The following is a 12,790-nucleotide window of genomic DNA, read 5'->3' as shown; positions in this document are numbered from 1 at the left end:
AAGGCTTGTGCAGCTAACCAATCACATCACAGTAAGGCTTGTACAGCTGACCAATCACATCACACGTCATGTTTGTTTATTTCAGACCCAGATGCAGACGAAGGGAGAGCTCCAGCAGGTCCATCGAGACGTCCAGACGACCATCGACAAACTCAAGAACTTCCTCAAACTCTTCAAGACATGAAGCTGCTGCCGTGGAAACCTGGGCTTTTTTATTCTCCATGCCGGTGCTGTAGCAGGCAGCTCTGGTCAGGCATCGGGGGAGGGGGGCTACATGTATTACTCTGTCTGCTGCCCCCCTCCCCCAACTGTGGCTGATTGGCTGATTGGAATGGTCAGTTGGTATCCTCCACTTCTGATTGGTTGATTGGAATGTTCAGTTGGAATCCTCCCATTCTGATTGGCTGATTGGAATGTTCAGTTGGAATCCTCCCATTCTGATTGGCTGATTGGAATGTTCAGTTGGAATCCTCCCATTCTGATTGGCTGATTGGAATGGTCAGTTGGATTCCTCCCATTCTGATTGGCTGATTGGAATGTTGAGCTGGAATCCTCCCATTCTGATTGGCAGACCCCTTATTTTTGGCAGTGCAGACAGAGTGATATTTTCGGGATTGCCGCCAGCCGTGATTTCTCTGCGGCGCCAGACCAGAGCGGCCTGCTTCGGCGCGGGGCGTTTTGTAGGGGAGGCTTCAGACACGTGTTCATAATGAATTATCCTGTTTGTAATGAATGGATTTCGTACAGCGGCCAACGACGTAACCTGTCCACATTTGTACGCCGATCTCTGTGCAGAGTTATCAGATTGTTATTATAGTAGATACTGCCGGCCCCTATGTTGTGTAGAGAAATGCGGCCCCTATGTTGTGTAGAGAAATGCGGCCCCTATGTTGTGTAGAGAAATGCGGCCCCTATGTTGTGTAGAGAAATGCCATTCTCCTAGGCCAGTGTTATACAGCGTCAGACACAAATGCTGTGTAACACCACTGCTTGCCTGAGGTGAGATTTGCCCTTTTGGGGGCGTCTTGCTTCTCAATACTGATGAGCGCAGAGAGGACTGTCAAACATACGCTATGTGCTGATTGTCTTGCCTTTCAATATCAATGAGCACGCCTTATTTGGCAAAGCTTTCCCTTTGGACAACACTGAAACAAAGTTCAAATCTCACCCCAGGGGTGGTACAAGGCATTAGTGTATGCTGCCATACTGCAGGGGTGGTACAAGGCATTATTAGTGTATGCCGCCATACTGCAGGGGTGGTACAAAGCATTAGTGTATGCAGCCGTACTGCAGGGGTGGTACAAGGCATTAGTGTATGCCGCCATACTGCAGGGGTGGTACAAGGCATTAGTGTATGCCGCCATACTGCAGGGGTGGTACAAGGCATTAGTGTATGCCGCCATACTGCAGGGGTGGTACAAGGCATTGTTATTAGTGTATGCCGCCATACTGCAGGGGTGGTACAAAGCATTAGTGTATGCAGCCGTACTGCAGGGGTGGTACAAGGCACTAGTGTCTGCCGCCATACTGCAGGGGTGGTGCAAGGCATTAGTGTATGCAGCCGTACTGCAGGGGTGGTACAAGGCATTAGTGTATGCCGCCATACTGCAGGGGTGGTGCAAGGCATTAGTGTATGCCGCCATACTGCAGGGGTGGTACAAGGCATTAGTGTATGCCGCCATACTGCAGGGGTGGTACAAGGCATTAGTGTCTGCCGCCATACTGCAGGGGTGGTACAAAGCATTAGTGTCTGCAGCCGTACTGCAGGGGTAGTACAAGGCATTAGTGTCTGCCGCCGTACTGCAGGGGTGGTACAAGGCATTGTTATTAGTGTCTGCCGCCATACTGCAGGGGTGGTACAAGGCATTGTTATTAGTGTCTGCCGCCATACTGCAGGGGTGGTACAAGGCATTAGTGTCTGCCGCCATACTGCAGGGGTGGTACAAGGCATTAGTGTCTGCCGCCATACTGCAGGGGTGGTACAAGGCATTCGTGTATGCAGCCGTACAACGCTGCCTGGGAGATGGGAATGCTGGCTCTTATGTTGTGTAGAGAATTGCTGGCTCCTATGTTGAAAGAGATGCCAGCTTCTATGTTTAGAGAGACACCGGTCCCTATGTTGTTAAGAGAGACGCTGGTCCCTATGTGGTGTATAGAGACGCCGGTCCCTATGTTGTGTATAGAGACGCCGGTCCCTATGTTGTGTAGAGAGACGCCGGTCCCTATGTTGTGTATAGAGACGCCGGTCCCTATGTTGTTTAGAGAGATAATTGTTTTAGCAGTAGAGACAGTAGGTATTGAACTATTGAAGTCGGGTTACCCTTGAGAGGGCTTGTGCTCACGCCATATTTATTGAAATTGAGCAAACTCACAATGACCTCATGTTACCTTTGGGGCGGAGTAGCCAAAATTTAATTTTGAATTTGAAGCCATAAAAGCGAAATAGTTTCTTCTTGAGTGACTGGAAGGTTCGTAAATGCTCCCCAGTCACTCCCTGTTCTTCTGTGCATGGTGGTGACAATTTACATCACTGTGTGCCAGGAAACGACTCTTCCTAACTCATCTGAGCACATGTACATTAGGACATATCTCCCTCATGTACCCCCCCCCCCCCTCCTGTACTTAAAAAGGAACATTCTGATGAACGCTGTGCTGTTTTATTCACTCTGTCATTTTTGTTCTACTGCCACAAATTCTGATGCAGGAAGGAACGGGACAGATTCTACTGTATGAGATGCTACGATAGTTTGACCCTGGATTCTGATGTCCCTCCTTTTGATGATGATGATCCACTGTATTCTGCGGCTCGGAGGTTGTGGAAACAGCCTCTGGCTGCATTTACCTGAGTTCATCTCCCTCCTTTTACCTGAGTTTAAGTGTCACTCATTCTTTCTGTCCTTCTTGAAGTGTCCTCCTTTCTTTCCCGGTCCATGACTCGCTCCAGTGGAAATCCCTGGCAGTTTGGAAGTTGTCTCGACAATGTTGAGGACAGAGCTTGATGTACTTACAGAGCGGAGCTGCTGATTGGTTGTTTTGGATGATTGACAGCGTGACTCCGCCCTCCTGACCTGCTCAATAAATGAACCCTGATATTTACCATCCATGTTGACTTGCTGTGTTGTTTCGTCACAAATGTAACATAACGTTGTTCTGGCATTGTTAACAAAACATAAAGTCATATTCTCAAAATGAAGTCAGGAAGCATGCAGGTTGAGGTCCATCATAAATGACTGTTAAGGGAGCCCAGAACTGTATCACTTCTTTCTGAGCACAACAGCTATTTGTGTCGCATAAATGAAAATGATAGCATGCCCACAACATGAAGTAACAAAAACTGAAATTCCATGATCTTATTTCGTACAGTATCGTTAATCAGTGACGTGTAGTTATGCAATTATTTTGCTCTTACATCTGTTAGAAATATTACTAGTACTCCGGATACTCGGTACATAATTTCTCCCCAGGCAGACAATGAATTAAGAGAGTAGGTTTGTTTGTTTTATCCGGATCTCCATTAATGTTCAATTTTTATAAATCTTACACTATTCTTCCTGGAGTCCATTCACATTAAATACATAAAAATCAAAATACAAGGAAGAAAACATATACAAGTGATAGACAGTCATGACCAAAATGTAATGTGATACACGACATCCGCAATTGACAGACAGTAAAGGAGGGTTTGCAAAATTAATAAGTCACTGTTTCAGCTGTTTTGATTCGAAAATGCACCAAAATGGATCGAAACGTTAATACAGTAAGCTACGCTTATTTAATGCCTTTTTCACTGAGCTCACACAGTACCCTGAGAACGAGTTTGTTTTGAGGTCATGGGTGAAAGGTCAGTTGCTGACCTTTGTGCACCTAAAAATGGCTGCCGGACTGAAGTTTATTTTGTACGGTGTGCGGACTTTACCCAGGCTGTCTGCAGGTAGGGAACGCTGGACTCCACAGCCGTGTGCCGAATTGTCGTCTGAACGGTAACTTATGTTCAGTTTGGCAGCGCGAAATCGGCGTGAAGGTCACCCTGAACGCAGTGTTCAACTTGGTTTGTTACAATGAAGGACGGTTACGTTATACCGGCGTAACGTTACAGATAGAAGTTAGGCTACTACTATATTGCTGCCTTAGTAACCTGACAACATAGAGGGGAGGGCAGACAGGGGAGGGGGAGGGCAGACAGGGAAGGGTGAGTGAGTAAGAGTGAGTTTAATACAAATGTAGTAGGACTGAGCACCGAGAGGGTGGATGGGTGGGTGAGTAGGTGGGTGAGTGAGAGTGAGTTTAATACAATGTAGTAGGACTGAGCACCGAGAGGGTGGATGGATGGGTGAGTGAGTAGGTGAGTGAGTAGGTGAGTGAGTTTAATACAATATAGTAGGACTGAGCACCGAGAGGGTGGATGGATGGGTGAGTGTGGTGTGAGCGTCACTGCGGAGTGACTCTGGACTTTTGGTGTAGAAACAGGATACTTAACCACTAGCCCTAAAATATTCGACGCAAAGCTGTGTTTTTCCAGCTGTGCTCAAGTTTGTTCCATTCTCTTCTCAGTGCTCACCTCACATCCTGCCATGAGCGCGCAGGCAGCGCCCCCTGCCAGGAGTGATCTGAACTACAGCACCCGTGACGTGGCGCCGCTGCTGCAGCTGCGGACGTGTGACGACGCTGGGTCCGTGTTCCCGCGGGAGTCGCGCCCGCTGGTGCAGGCAGCGCCCCCTGCCAGGAGTGATCTGACCTACAGCACCCGTGACGTGGCGCCGCTGCTGCAGCTGCGGACGTGTGACGACGCTGGGTCCGTGTTCCCGCGGGGGTCGCGCCCGCTGGTGCAGGCAGCGCCCCCTGCCAGGAGCGACCTGAACTACAGCACCCGTGACGTGGCGCCGCTGCTGCAGCTGCGGACGTGTGACGACGCTCGGTCCGTGTTCCCGCGGGAGTCGCGCCCGCTGGTGCTGCTGTTCGGTTGGCTGGGCGCCAAGCCGCGCGGGCTGGACCGGTACCGGGACGTCTACACGGCCCGCGGGTACGACGTGCTGACGGTCCGGGGCCGACTGGCCCACTTCGCCTGGCCGCCGCGCGCCGTCACCTTCACGGAGGGCCTGCTGACCTTCCTGCAGCAGGAGACGTCGGAGCGGCGCCTTATCGTGCACGCCTTCTCGGTAGGAGCGTACCTGTACTCCATCCTCCTGCTCCACATGCAGACGCACCCCGACAGGTACGGCGGCGTGCGCACGCGCATCATCGGGCAGGTGCACGACAGCGTGGTGTACGGCGGGCTGGACATGATGGCGGCGGGAGTCGCCGAGGTCTCGCCGCTGCCGGGCGCGCTGGTCAGGTCTGCCGCCATGGCGTACTTCTGGCTGACCCGGCCCTACACCGTGGACACCTACAACCGGGCCATCGACACCTTCATCCGCGGGCAGGTCGCCGCGCCCACGCTGCTCTTCTACTGCGAGAACGACCCGATGTCGCGCGCCGAGGCCATGCGGGAGCTGGTGCAGTACTGGCGGCAGGCGGGGGTGGCGCTGCAGGTCCGGAGCTGGCGGGAGTCGCGTCACGCCGGGCACATCGTCGTGCACAGGGACGAGTATCTGCAGACTCTCGGCGGCTTCCTTGACTCGTTACCAGTCAAGGCCAAGGCCAAACTGTGACGTACTTGTACCTGTGACACTTGGGTCTTCCTGAACTCAAGGCCAAACTGTGACGTACAGTCACGTACTTGTACCTGTGACACTTGGATCTTCCTGAACTCAAGGCCAAACTGTGACGTACTTGTACCTGTGACACTTGGATCTTCCTGAACTCAAGGCCAAACTGTGACGTACTTGTACCTGTGACACTTGGATCTTCCTGAACTCAAGGCCAAACTGTGACGTACTTGTACCTGTGAGCACTCGGGGCTTCCTGAAGGCCAAGTTGTGACTTCTGCCTGCGCGTCCCCTGGGACCTCCTAACTCGCCACTGCTGACTCGCGAGGCCGTTATCGTGGCATAGACACGGTGGATAACAGTCCACTGCCCATGTAGCCAAAAAGTCAATAGGACTACGTTTAACTTATCAAGCTTATTGTTCTTTGTATGTGGCGCTGTTAAACATTGAGTGCAGTGCTTCATTTGCCTTGTCTCTGTCCAAACGGAAAATGACAAGCTTAAGCTCGGAGGTACTTTTATCTACCTGCGAACACTAAGGGACGTCCTAACTCGACACTGCTGACCAGACCTGACCTTTGGTGGGGCCCAGGATGCAAAACATGCATGACTTGACTTATGTACACAGGGTAGGGTATACTTACATGTACACAGGGTAGGGTATACTTACATGCACACAGGCTAGGGTATACTTACATGTGCACAGGGTAGGGTATACTTACATGCACACAGGCTAGGGTATACTTACATGTACACAGGCTAGGGTATACTTACATGTACACAGGCTAGGGTATACTTACATGTACACAGGGTAGGGTATACTTACATGTACACAGGCTAGGGTATACTTACATGTACACAGGCTAGGGTATACTTACATGTACACAGGCTAGGGTATACTTACATGCACACAGGCTAGGGTATACTTACATGTACACAGGCTAGGGTATACTTACATGTACACAGGCTAGGGTATACTTACATGTACACAGGCTAGGGTATACTTACATGCACACAGGGTAGGGTATACTTACATGTACACAGGCTAGGGTATACTTACATGTACACAGGGTAGGGTATACTTACATGTACACAGGCTAGGGTATACTTACATGTACACAGGCTAGGGTATACTTACATGCACACAGGGTAGGGTATACTTACATGTACACAGGCTAGGGTATACTTACATGCACACAGGGTAGAAAAAAGCTGAGGAATGACACACAAGACGTCGGACGGTCCTTCAGCTCTTTTGTTAGCCTCCATAGCAGGCTCTGAACCGGCCTTTTTGGGGGCTAAATAATACACCTTTTGCAGCCAGCCCGTAACTATCAGCCATCCCCGTACCGGTAAAATGGTTAAGGGGTGGCTAGCTGATGGTTACGGGCTGGCTGCAAAAGGTGTATTATTTAGCCCCCAAAAAGGCCGGTTCAGAGCCTGCTATGGAGGCTATCTTTTGTAGAGAATGTACCCAGCTGCGCCCGGGTCCCACCTGATCGCCGAGCAGATGTAAGGAAGGCTCAGTCATTATGTTTTGTCCCTGGTTTTCCCAGCCTCTCTCTTCTGCAGGAGAACGGGACGATTTAGCCTTCCCTACATCTGCTCGGAGATTAGACCCGTCCATGGTTGTATCTCAGGAACAGGAAATAAATCACCAACTCTGACAGGTGGAATAACCCCTGCACTGCGTTGACCGGGGAATCCAACATACAGTAATAAATGTAAATCCAATCTATACATGTAATCATTATCAGATATTACTATTATTTGTTGCTTCTGTTCGCTGTTTGTAGGAATGAATATAATGTGAGCATTACGGTGTTTCGCCCAAAACACATTGCAACATGTACAGTCAGACGTTTCAGACGGTATCCGCTGTCTTTCCGGTCGGTGACTGCATTGCTGTCTTTGTCATTTAGACATAGAACCTGTTAACCCTCTTGTTATTTACAATGTGGTCTCAGTCGTTTACTGTACGTAATATGAAGAACATTTCCTTTCATATGCAGCGTCGACGTCTGTACTCTAGTGCCAAAGCAGGCTGCAGATGGTCCCCAGCCAGACGGGGGTGGTTTTGGCGTGCTTGGCTGCGTTCATCAGATGACGCGGCTCCTGGAAAAAAAGCGCGAAATCTCCAGAAAACGTGCGAAACGCCGCCAAACACGCTCGAATTGGGGGGGGGGGGGTCAAAGGCATGCACTAGTTTGTGTTTCCGGCTCGTTTCTCCTTTGCTTGTAAAAAGTTGTATATGAGGCACATTTTCCCACGCACGGCTGGAGACGCCCGGAGTCCTGTCTTGTTGGCTTTATTCTGCTGCGGAGTGGCGGACCTAATCTCTATTAAAGCAGATCTAAGGTTCAAACAAATAAATCTCCCGGTTGTACGGCAGTATCAAAAGGGCCAACGAGTATCCACGACACGGCTGTACGGGTCCTGTATGCTGTCGGCTACTCTCCAAGCAGAGGGGTGGGTCCGGCTGGTTTCTGGCGTGATTTTGGGCATTTTGGTCGGGTTTTGTACTTTGTCATATGTAGAGAGACAAAAAAATGTAGAAAGCCCGACAAAAGTGACCAATATCACGTCAGAAACCAGCCATAACCACTCCTCTGCTTGAAGAGTAGTTCTAGGCTAGTCTCTACCAGACTAACCGCGTCGGAAATAGAGAGAACATTTGCCGGGGGACTTTGGCCATGGAGGATAACATTCCCATCCGCAGGGTTGCCTATCACCCGATACATATCCAATTCTCGATAGTAATGGTGTTATAGGGGAAGCAATAAGTGCATAGCTATGGTGCAGAAGGACGTCCTTCCGTCCTCTGAAGGAACTTCATTCACCATAGCTATGGGGAACGCATTTATTGGCTACCTCTGCGCACAGGCTGATGGGAAGGCCTTTCGTGAGCACTTCAAAATGGCGGCTCTGCAGACTACTACTGCTTGCTGTGCACACGCATTCGCGTCGAAATTGTTAAAGATGCTGTACTTTTTGGAGTGCTGACGATCTACGAATTTACCGAAGTGCTTATTGCCTGTCATGCCAACCTTATGATGGCTCTGGCAAGCTACACCCACCGCAAGGCCGCACGCACTACACCAATATTTTGCGGTACTCCGTACGGCAGTATCCTGAAGCGTTTAGAGCTCATAAATCATATCTGAATATACGCAGGTAAAAATATTTCAAACAGGGATAGCCTACGATATTGGGTACATGAAAGCGACTTTAGTTTTTCTGTAAATAAAACGATTCTCTTACTCTCGATCCCGAACCTGTTTTTTTCTCAGTCGCAAATAAGATACCGCAAGGCCGCGCGCACTGAATATTTTGAGGTACTCCGTACGGCAGTATCCTGAAGCGTTTAGAGCTCATAAATTATATCTAAATCAACGCAGGTAAAACATATTTCAAACCGGGATAGCCTACGATATTGGGTACTTGAAAGCGACTTCAGTTTTCCTGTAAATAAAACGATTCTTTCACTGTCGATCGCGAACCTGTTTTTTTCTCAGTCGCAAATAAGTTACCGCAAGGCCGCGCGCACTAAATATTTTGCGGTACTCCGTACGGCAGTATCCTGAAGCGTTTAGAGCTCATAAATCATATCTAAATTAACGCAGGTAAAAAATATTTCAAACCGGGATAGCCTACGATATTGGGTACCTAAAAGTAACTTTAGTTTTTCTGTAAATGAAACGATTCTCTCACTCTCGATCGCGAACCTGTTTTTTTCTCAGTCGCAAATAAGTTACCGCAAGGCCGCGCGCACTGAATATTTTGCGGTACTCCGTACGGCAGTATCCTGAAGCGTTTAGAGCTCATAAATCATATCTAAATATACGCAGGTAAAACATATTTCAGACCGGGATAGCCTACGATATTGGGTACTTGAAAGCGACTTCAGATTTCCTGTAAATAAAACGATTCTCTCACTCTCGATCGCGAACCTGTTTTTTTCTCGGTCGCAAATAAGATACCACAAGGCCCCGGCGCGCAATAAATATTTTGCGGTACTCCGTACGGCAGTATCCTGAAGTGTTTAGAGCTCATAAATTATATCTAAATCAACGCAGGTAAAACATATTTCAGACCGGGATAGCCTACGATATTGGGTACTTGAAAGCGACTTCAGTTTTCCTGTAAATAAAACGATTCTTTCACTCTCGATCGCGAACCTGTTTTTTTCTCGGTCGCAAATAAGATACCGCAAGGCCGCGCGCACTAAATATTTTGCGGTACTCCGTACGGCAGTATCCTGAAGCGTTTAGAGCTCATAAATCATATCTAAATATACGCAGGTAAAAAATATTTCAAACCGGGATAGCCTACGATATTAGGTACCTAAAAGTAACTTTAGTTTTTCTGTAAATAAAACGATTCTCTCACTCTCGATCGCGAACCTGTTTTTTCTCAGTCGCAAATAAGTTACCGCAAGGCCGCGCGCACTAAATATTTTGCGGTACTCCGTACGGCAGTATCCTGAAGCGTTTAGAGCTCATAAATCATATCTAAATCAACGCAGGTAAAACATATTTCAGACCGGGATAGCCTACGATATTGGGTACTTGAAAGCGACTTCAGTTTTTCTGTAAATAAAACGATTCTTTCACTGTCGATCGCGAACCTGTTTTTTTCTCAGTCGCAAATAAGTTACCGCAAGGGCCAAGGCCACGCGCACTAAACATTTTGTGGTTCTCCTTACGGCAGTATCCTGAAGCGTTTAGACCTCATAAATCATATCTAAATCAACGCAGGTAAAACATATTCCAACCCGGGATAGCCTACGATATTGGGTACTTGAAAGCGACTTCAGTTTTTCTGTAAATAAAACGATTCTTTCACTGTCGATCGCGAACCTGTTTTTTTCTCGGTCGCACATAAGTTACCGCTAGGCCGTGCACACTAGATTCTTTGCGGTACTCCGCACGGTAAAATCATGATGCAAACTGATGGTGAAACAGTACTCACAAGGCTTACAAGCAAATAGCAGTAGTTCTTGTGGAAATATATAATATGATGATATGTAGCATACGGGCCATACGACTGACCACAAATAACTTACTCCACTTTTCCACCAAATGTAAAAAAAAAACACCTGTTCTCCCAAAGCTGGTCATTAATGTAAATGCAGCTTGCCAGGACCATCATAAAGTTAGCATGACAGGCAATAAGCACTTCGGTAAATTCGTAGATCGTCAGCACTCCAAAAAGTACAGCATCTTTTATAACAATTTCGACACGAATGCGTCAGTGCACAGCAAGCAGTAGTAGTCTGCAGAGCCGCCATTTTGAAGTGCTCACGAAAGGCCTTCCCATCAGCCTGTGCGCAGAGGTAGCCAATAAATGCGTTCCCCATAGCTATGGTGAATGAAGTTCCTTCAGAGGACAGAAGGACGTCCTTCTGCACCATAGCTATGCACTTATTGCTTCCCCTATAACACCATTACTATCGAGAATTGGATATGTATCGGGTGTGCCTATTGGACCCTCTCTCCGTAGCCGACTCCCTTCATACAATTGACTCTATTTGGCCCATTTCTACTATTTTCCCAGCGACCCGCGGAGACTGGTAGAGGCTAGTTCTAGGCGGGCCGGGTCGTGAAAAGGCCCAACGGTTGTTGGGAGACCACCGGGGTTTGACTCCTCCTGTTTTTATTTCTATTTTTTTTCTTCTTCTTTTTTTAAATTTCACCACAAAACAATGCTCTTTGCTAGCCTCCATAGCAGGCTTTGAACCGGCTTTTTTGGGGGGCTAAATAATACACTTTTTGCAGCCAGCCCGTAACTATCAGCCACCCCGCAACCATCTCGCCGGTGAAGCTTTGAACAAACTGGACTGGTCGACAGTGGTGAGTGGTGACTGTCAGACTTGTACCAAGGAGGTCGATAAAACTCCATTGGCTGGACCCATCGGGGAAGCTATCATGAGGAAGCTTGTTCCGTGATTCATCACGTTCTAGGAAAGAGGCTTTCAGCGTGGAACTTCCTCCTAAGGGTAAACAAAAGTCGATCTGTTCTAGCTGTGTGCTCATGTGACCTACAGCCCAGATTCCATGCAGTCCGAAACTCCTGTTTTCCCAGCGCCGTGCGGGAAATGTGCCCTTTTCCATCCGCGCGGCATTTCCAGCAGAATGGGGGGCGGGCCGCGAGTCCCAAAATAGCGCGCCCGTCCCCCGAACCCCTTTCGGCCGCATTCCTGCCTCCGCTCCTTTTCTCCGCCAGGTTATTTTTAGTTCTTTGTGCCGTTGGAGCGTCTATAGCGGGCCGAGCGCGCCTATTGTCCGGGAGGAGCGTCTATAGCGGGCCGAGCGCGCCTATTGTCCGGGGCGCTGCGTCAGGGACCCCGCAGCGCCCCGGCCGCGGAACGGGCTCATTGTCCGAGCGGGCCTGCGTCAGAGACCGCCGAACTGTGGCGGGCCGGCGGCTCCCATTGTCCGGCTGAACCGCGCCAGTAACGCCCGACTCCGGCTGCTATTGTCATCTAGCTTCCCGCGACATTGCTGACGTCAGTGTGACGTCACTGCGCGGCTGGGAACTGGGCCACGCTCCCTACAGACCGACGCGACAACAATAACGGCAATCATACACATCGCACTCTCTCATAAAGTCATTCAGAAAGTTCGCTTATTCATAATAACGGCAATCCTACACATCGCACTCACTCATGAAGTCATTCATAAAGTTCGCTTATTCATAATAACGGCAATCATACACATCGCACTCACTCATCAAGTCATTCATAAAGTTCACTTATTCATAATAACGGCAATCATACACATCGCACTCACTCATGAAGTCATTCATAAAGTTCACTTATTCATAATAACGGCAATCATACACATTATACTCACTCAGAAAGTCATTATTATTTTGAATTCATAAAGTTCACTCATTCATAAAGCTACATGGAGTTACAGATTTGGAAAGAAGTCGAAGTCTGTTGCCTTTGACACCAAATCAACCATCGCGACAGGGTAACGTCGGTCCTGAGGAGGGGAGGTGACGTCGGTCCTGAGGAGGGGAGGTGACGTCGCTCCTGAGGAGGGGACGTCCCTCACTCGACTGACTACGACTCCTCCTTTCAGACAACCAACGTTATAATAAAATAAATGTAAAGAAAGACTCAGGAGACCGACACCGAC

General features: G+C 48.7%; 2 protein-coding genes across 6 annotated transcripts in view; both read left to right on the top strand.

Moving 5' to 3' along the window:
* The window catches only part of LOC136429601 (PHD finger protein 21A-like), a 31,413-nt gene extending 28,312 nt beyond the window's left edge, over nt 1–3,101 (top strand). For 4 of the 5 annotated variants that reach the window (XM_066419447.1, XM_066419445.1, XM_066419449.1 and 1 more), the window contains one exon: nt 86–3,101. In XM_066419447.1, coding sequence (XP_066275544.1) covers nt 86–184 — 99 coding nt within the window. In that variant the 3' untranslated portion in view covers nt 185–3,101. The remainder of the gene's footprint in view (nt 1–85) is intronic. The other variant, XR_010754772.1, reaches the window with a different exon arrangement.
* Nucleotides 3,102–3,724: 623 nt separating this feature from the next.
* Nucleotides 3,725–6,408, top strand: LOC136429600 (transmembrane protein 53-like). The gene is made up of 3 exons (XM_066419444.1): nt 3,725–3,931; nt 4,552–5,659; nt 5,723–6,408. Exons 1-2 carry the CDS (start codon nt 3,871–3,873, stop codon nt 5,646–5,648), a joined length of 1,158 nt encoding a protein of 385 aa, XP_066275541.1. The 5' UTR covers nt 3,725–3,870; the 3' UTR covers nt 5,649–5,659; nt 5,723–6,408.
* Nucleotides 6,409–12,790: the final 6,382 nt, after the last annotated feature.

Source organism: Branchiostoma lanceolatum, chromosome 3 (assembly GCF_035083965.1).
Source record: "Branchiostoma lanceolatum isolate klBraLanc5 chromosome 3, klBraLanc5.hap2, whole genome shotgun sequence".
In the NCBI taxonomy this organism is placed as follows: Eukaryota; Metazoa; Chordata; class Leptocardii; order Amphioxiformes; family Branchiostomatidae; genus Branchiostoma; species Branchiostoma lanceolatum.
The sequence above is the reverse complement of the archived record's forward strand: the minus strand, read 5'-3'. Positions and strand labels throughout refer to the sequence as shown.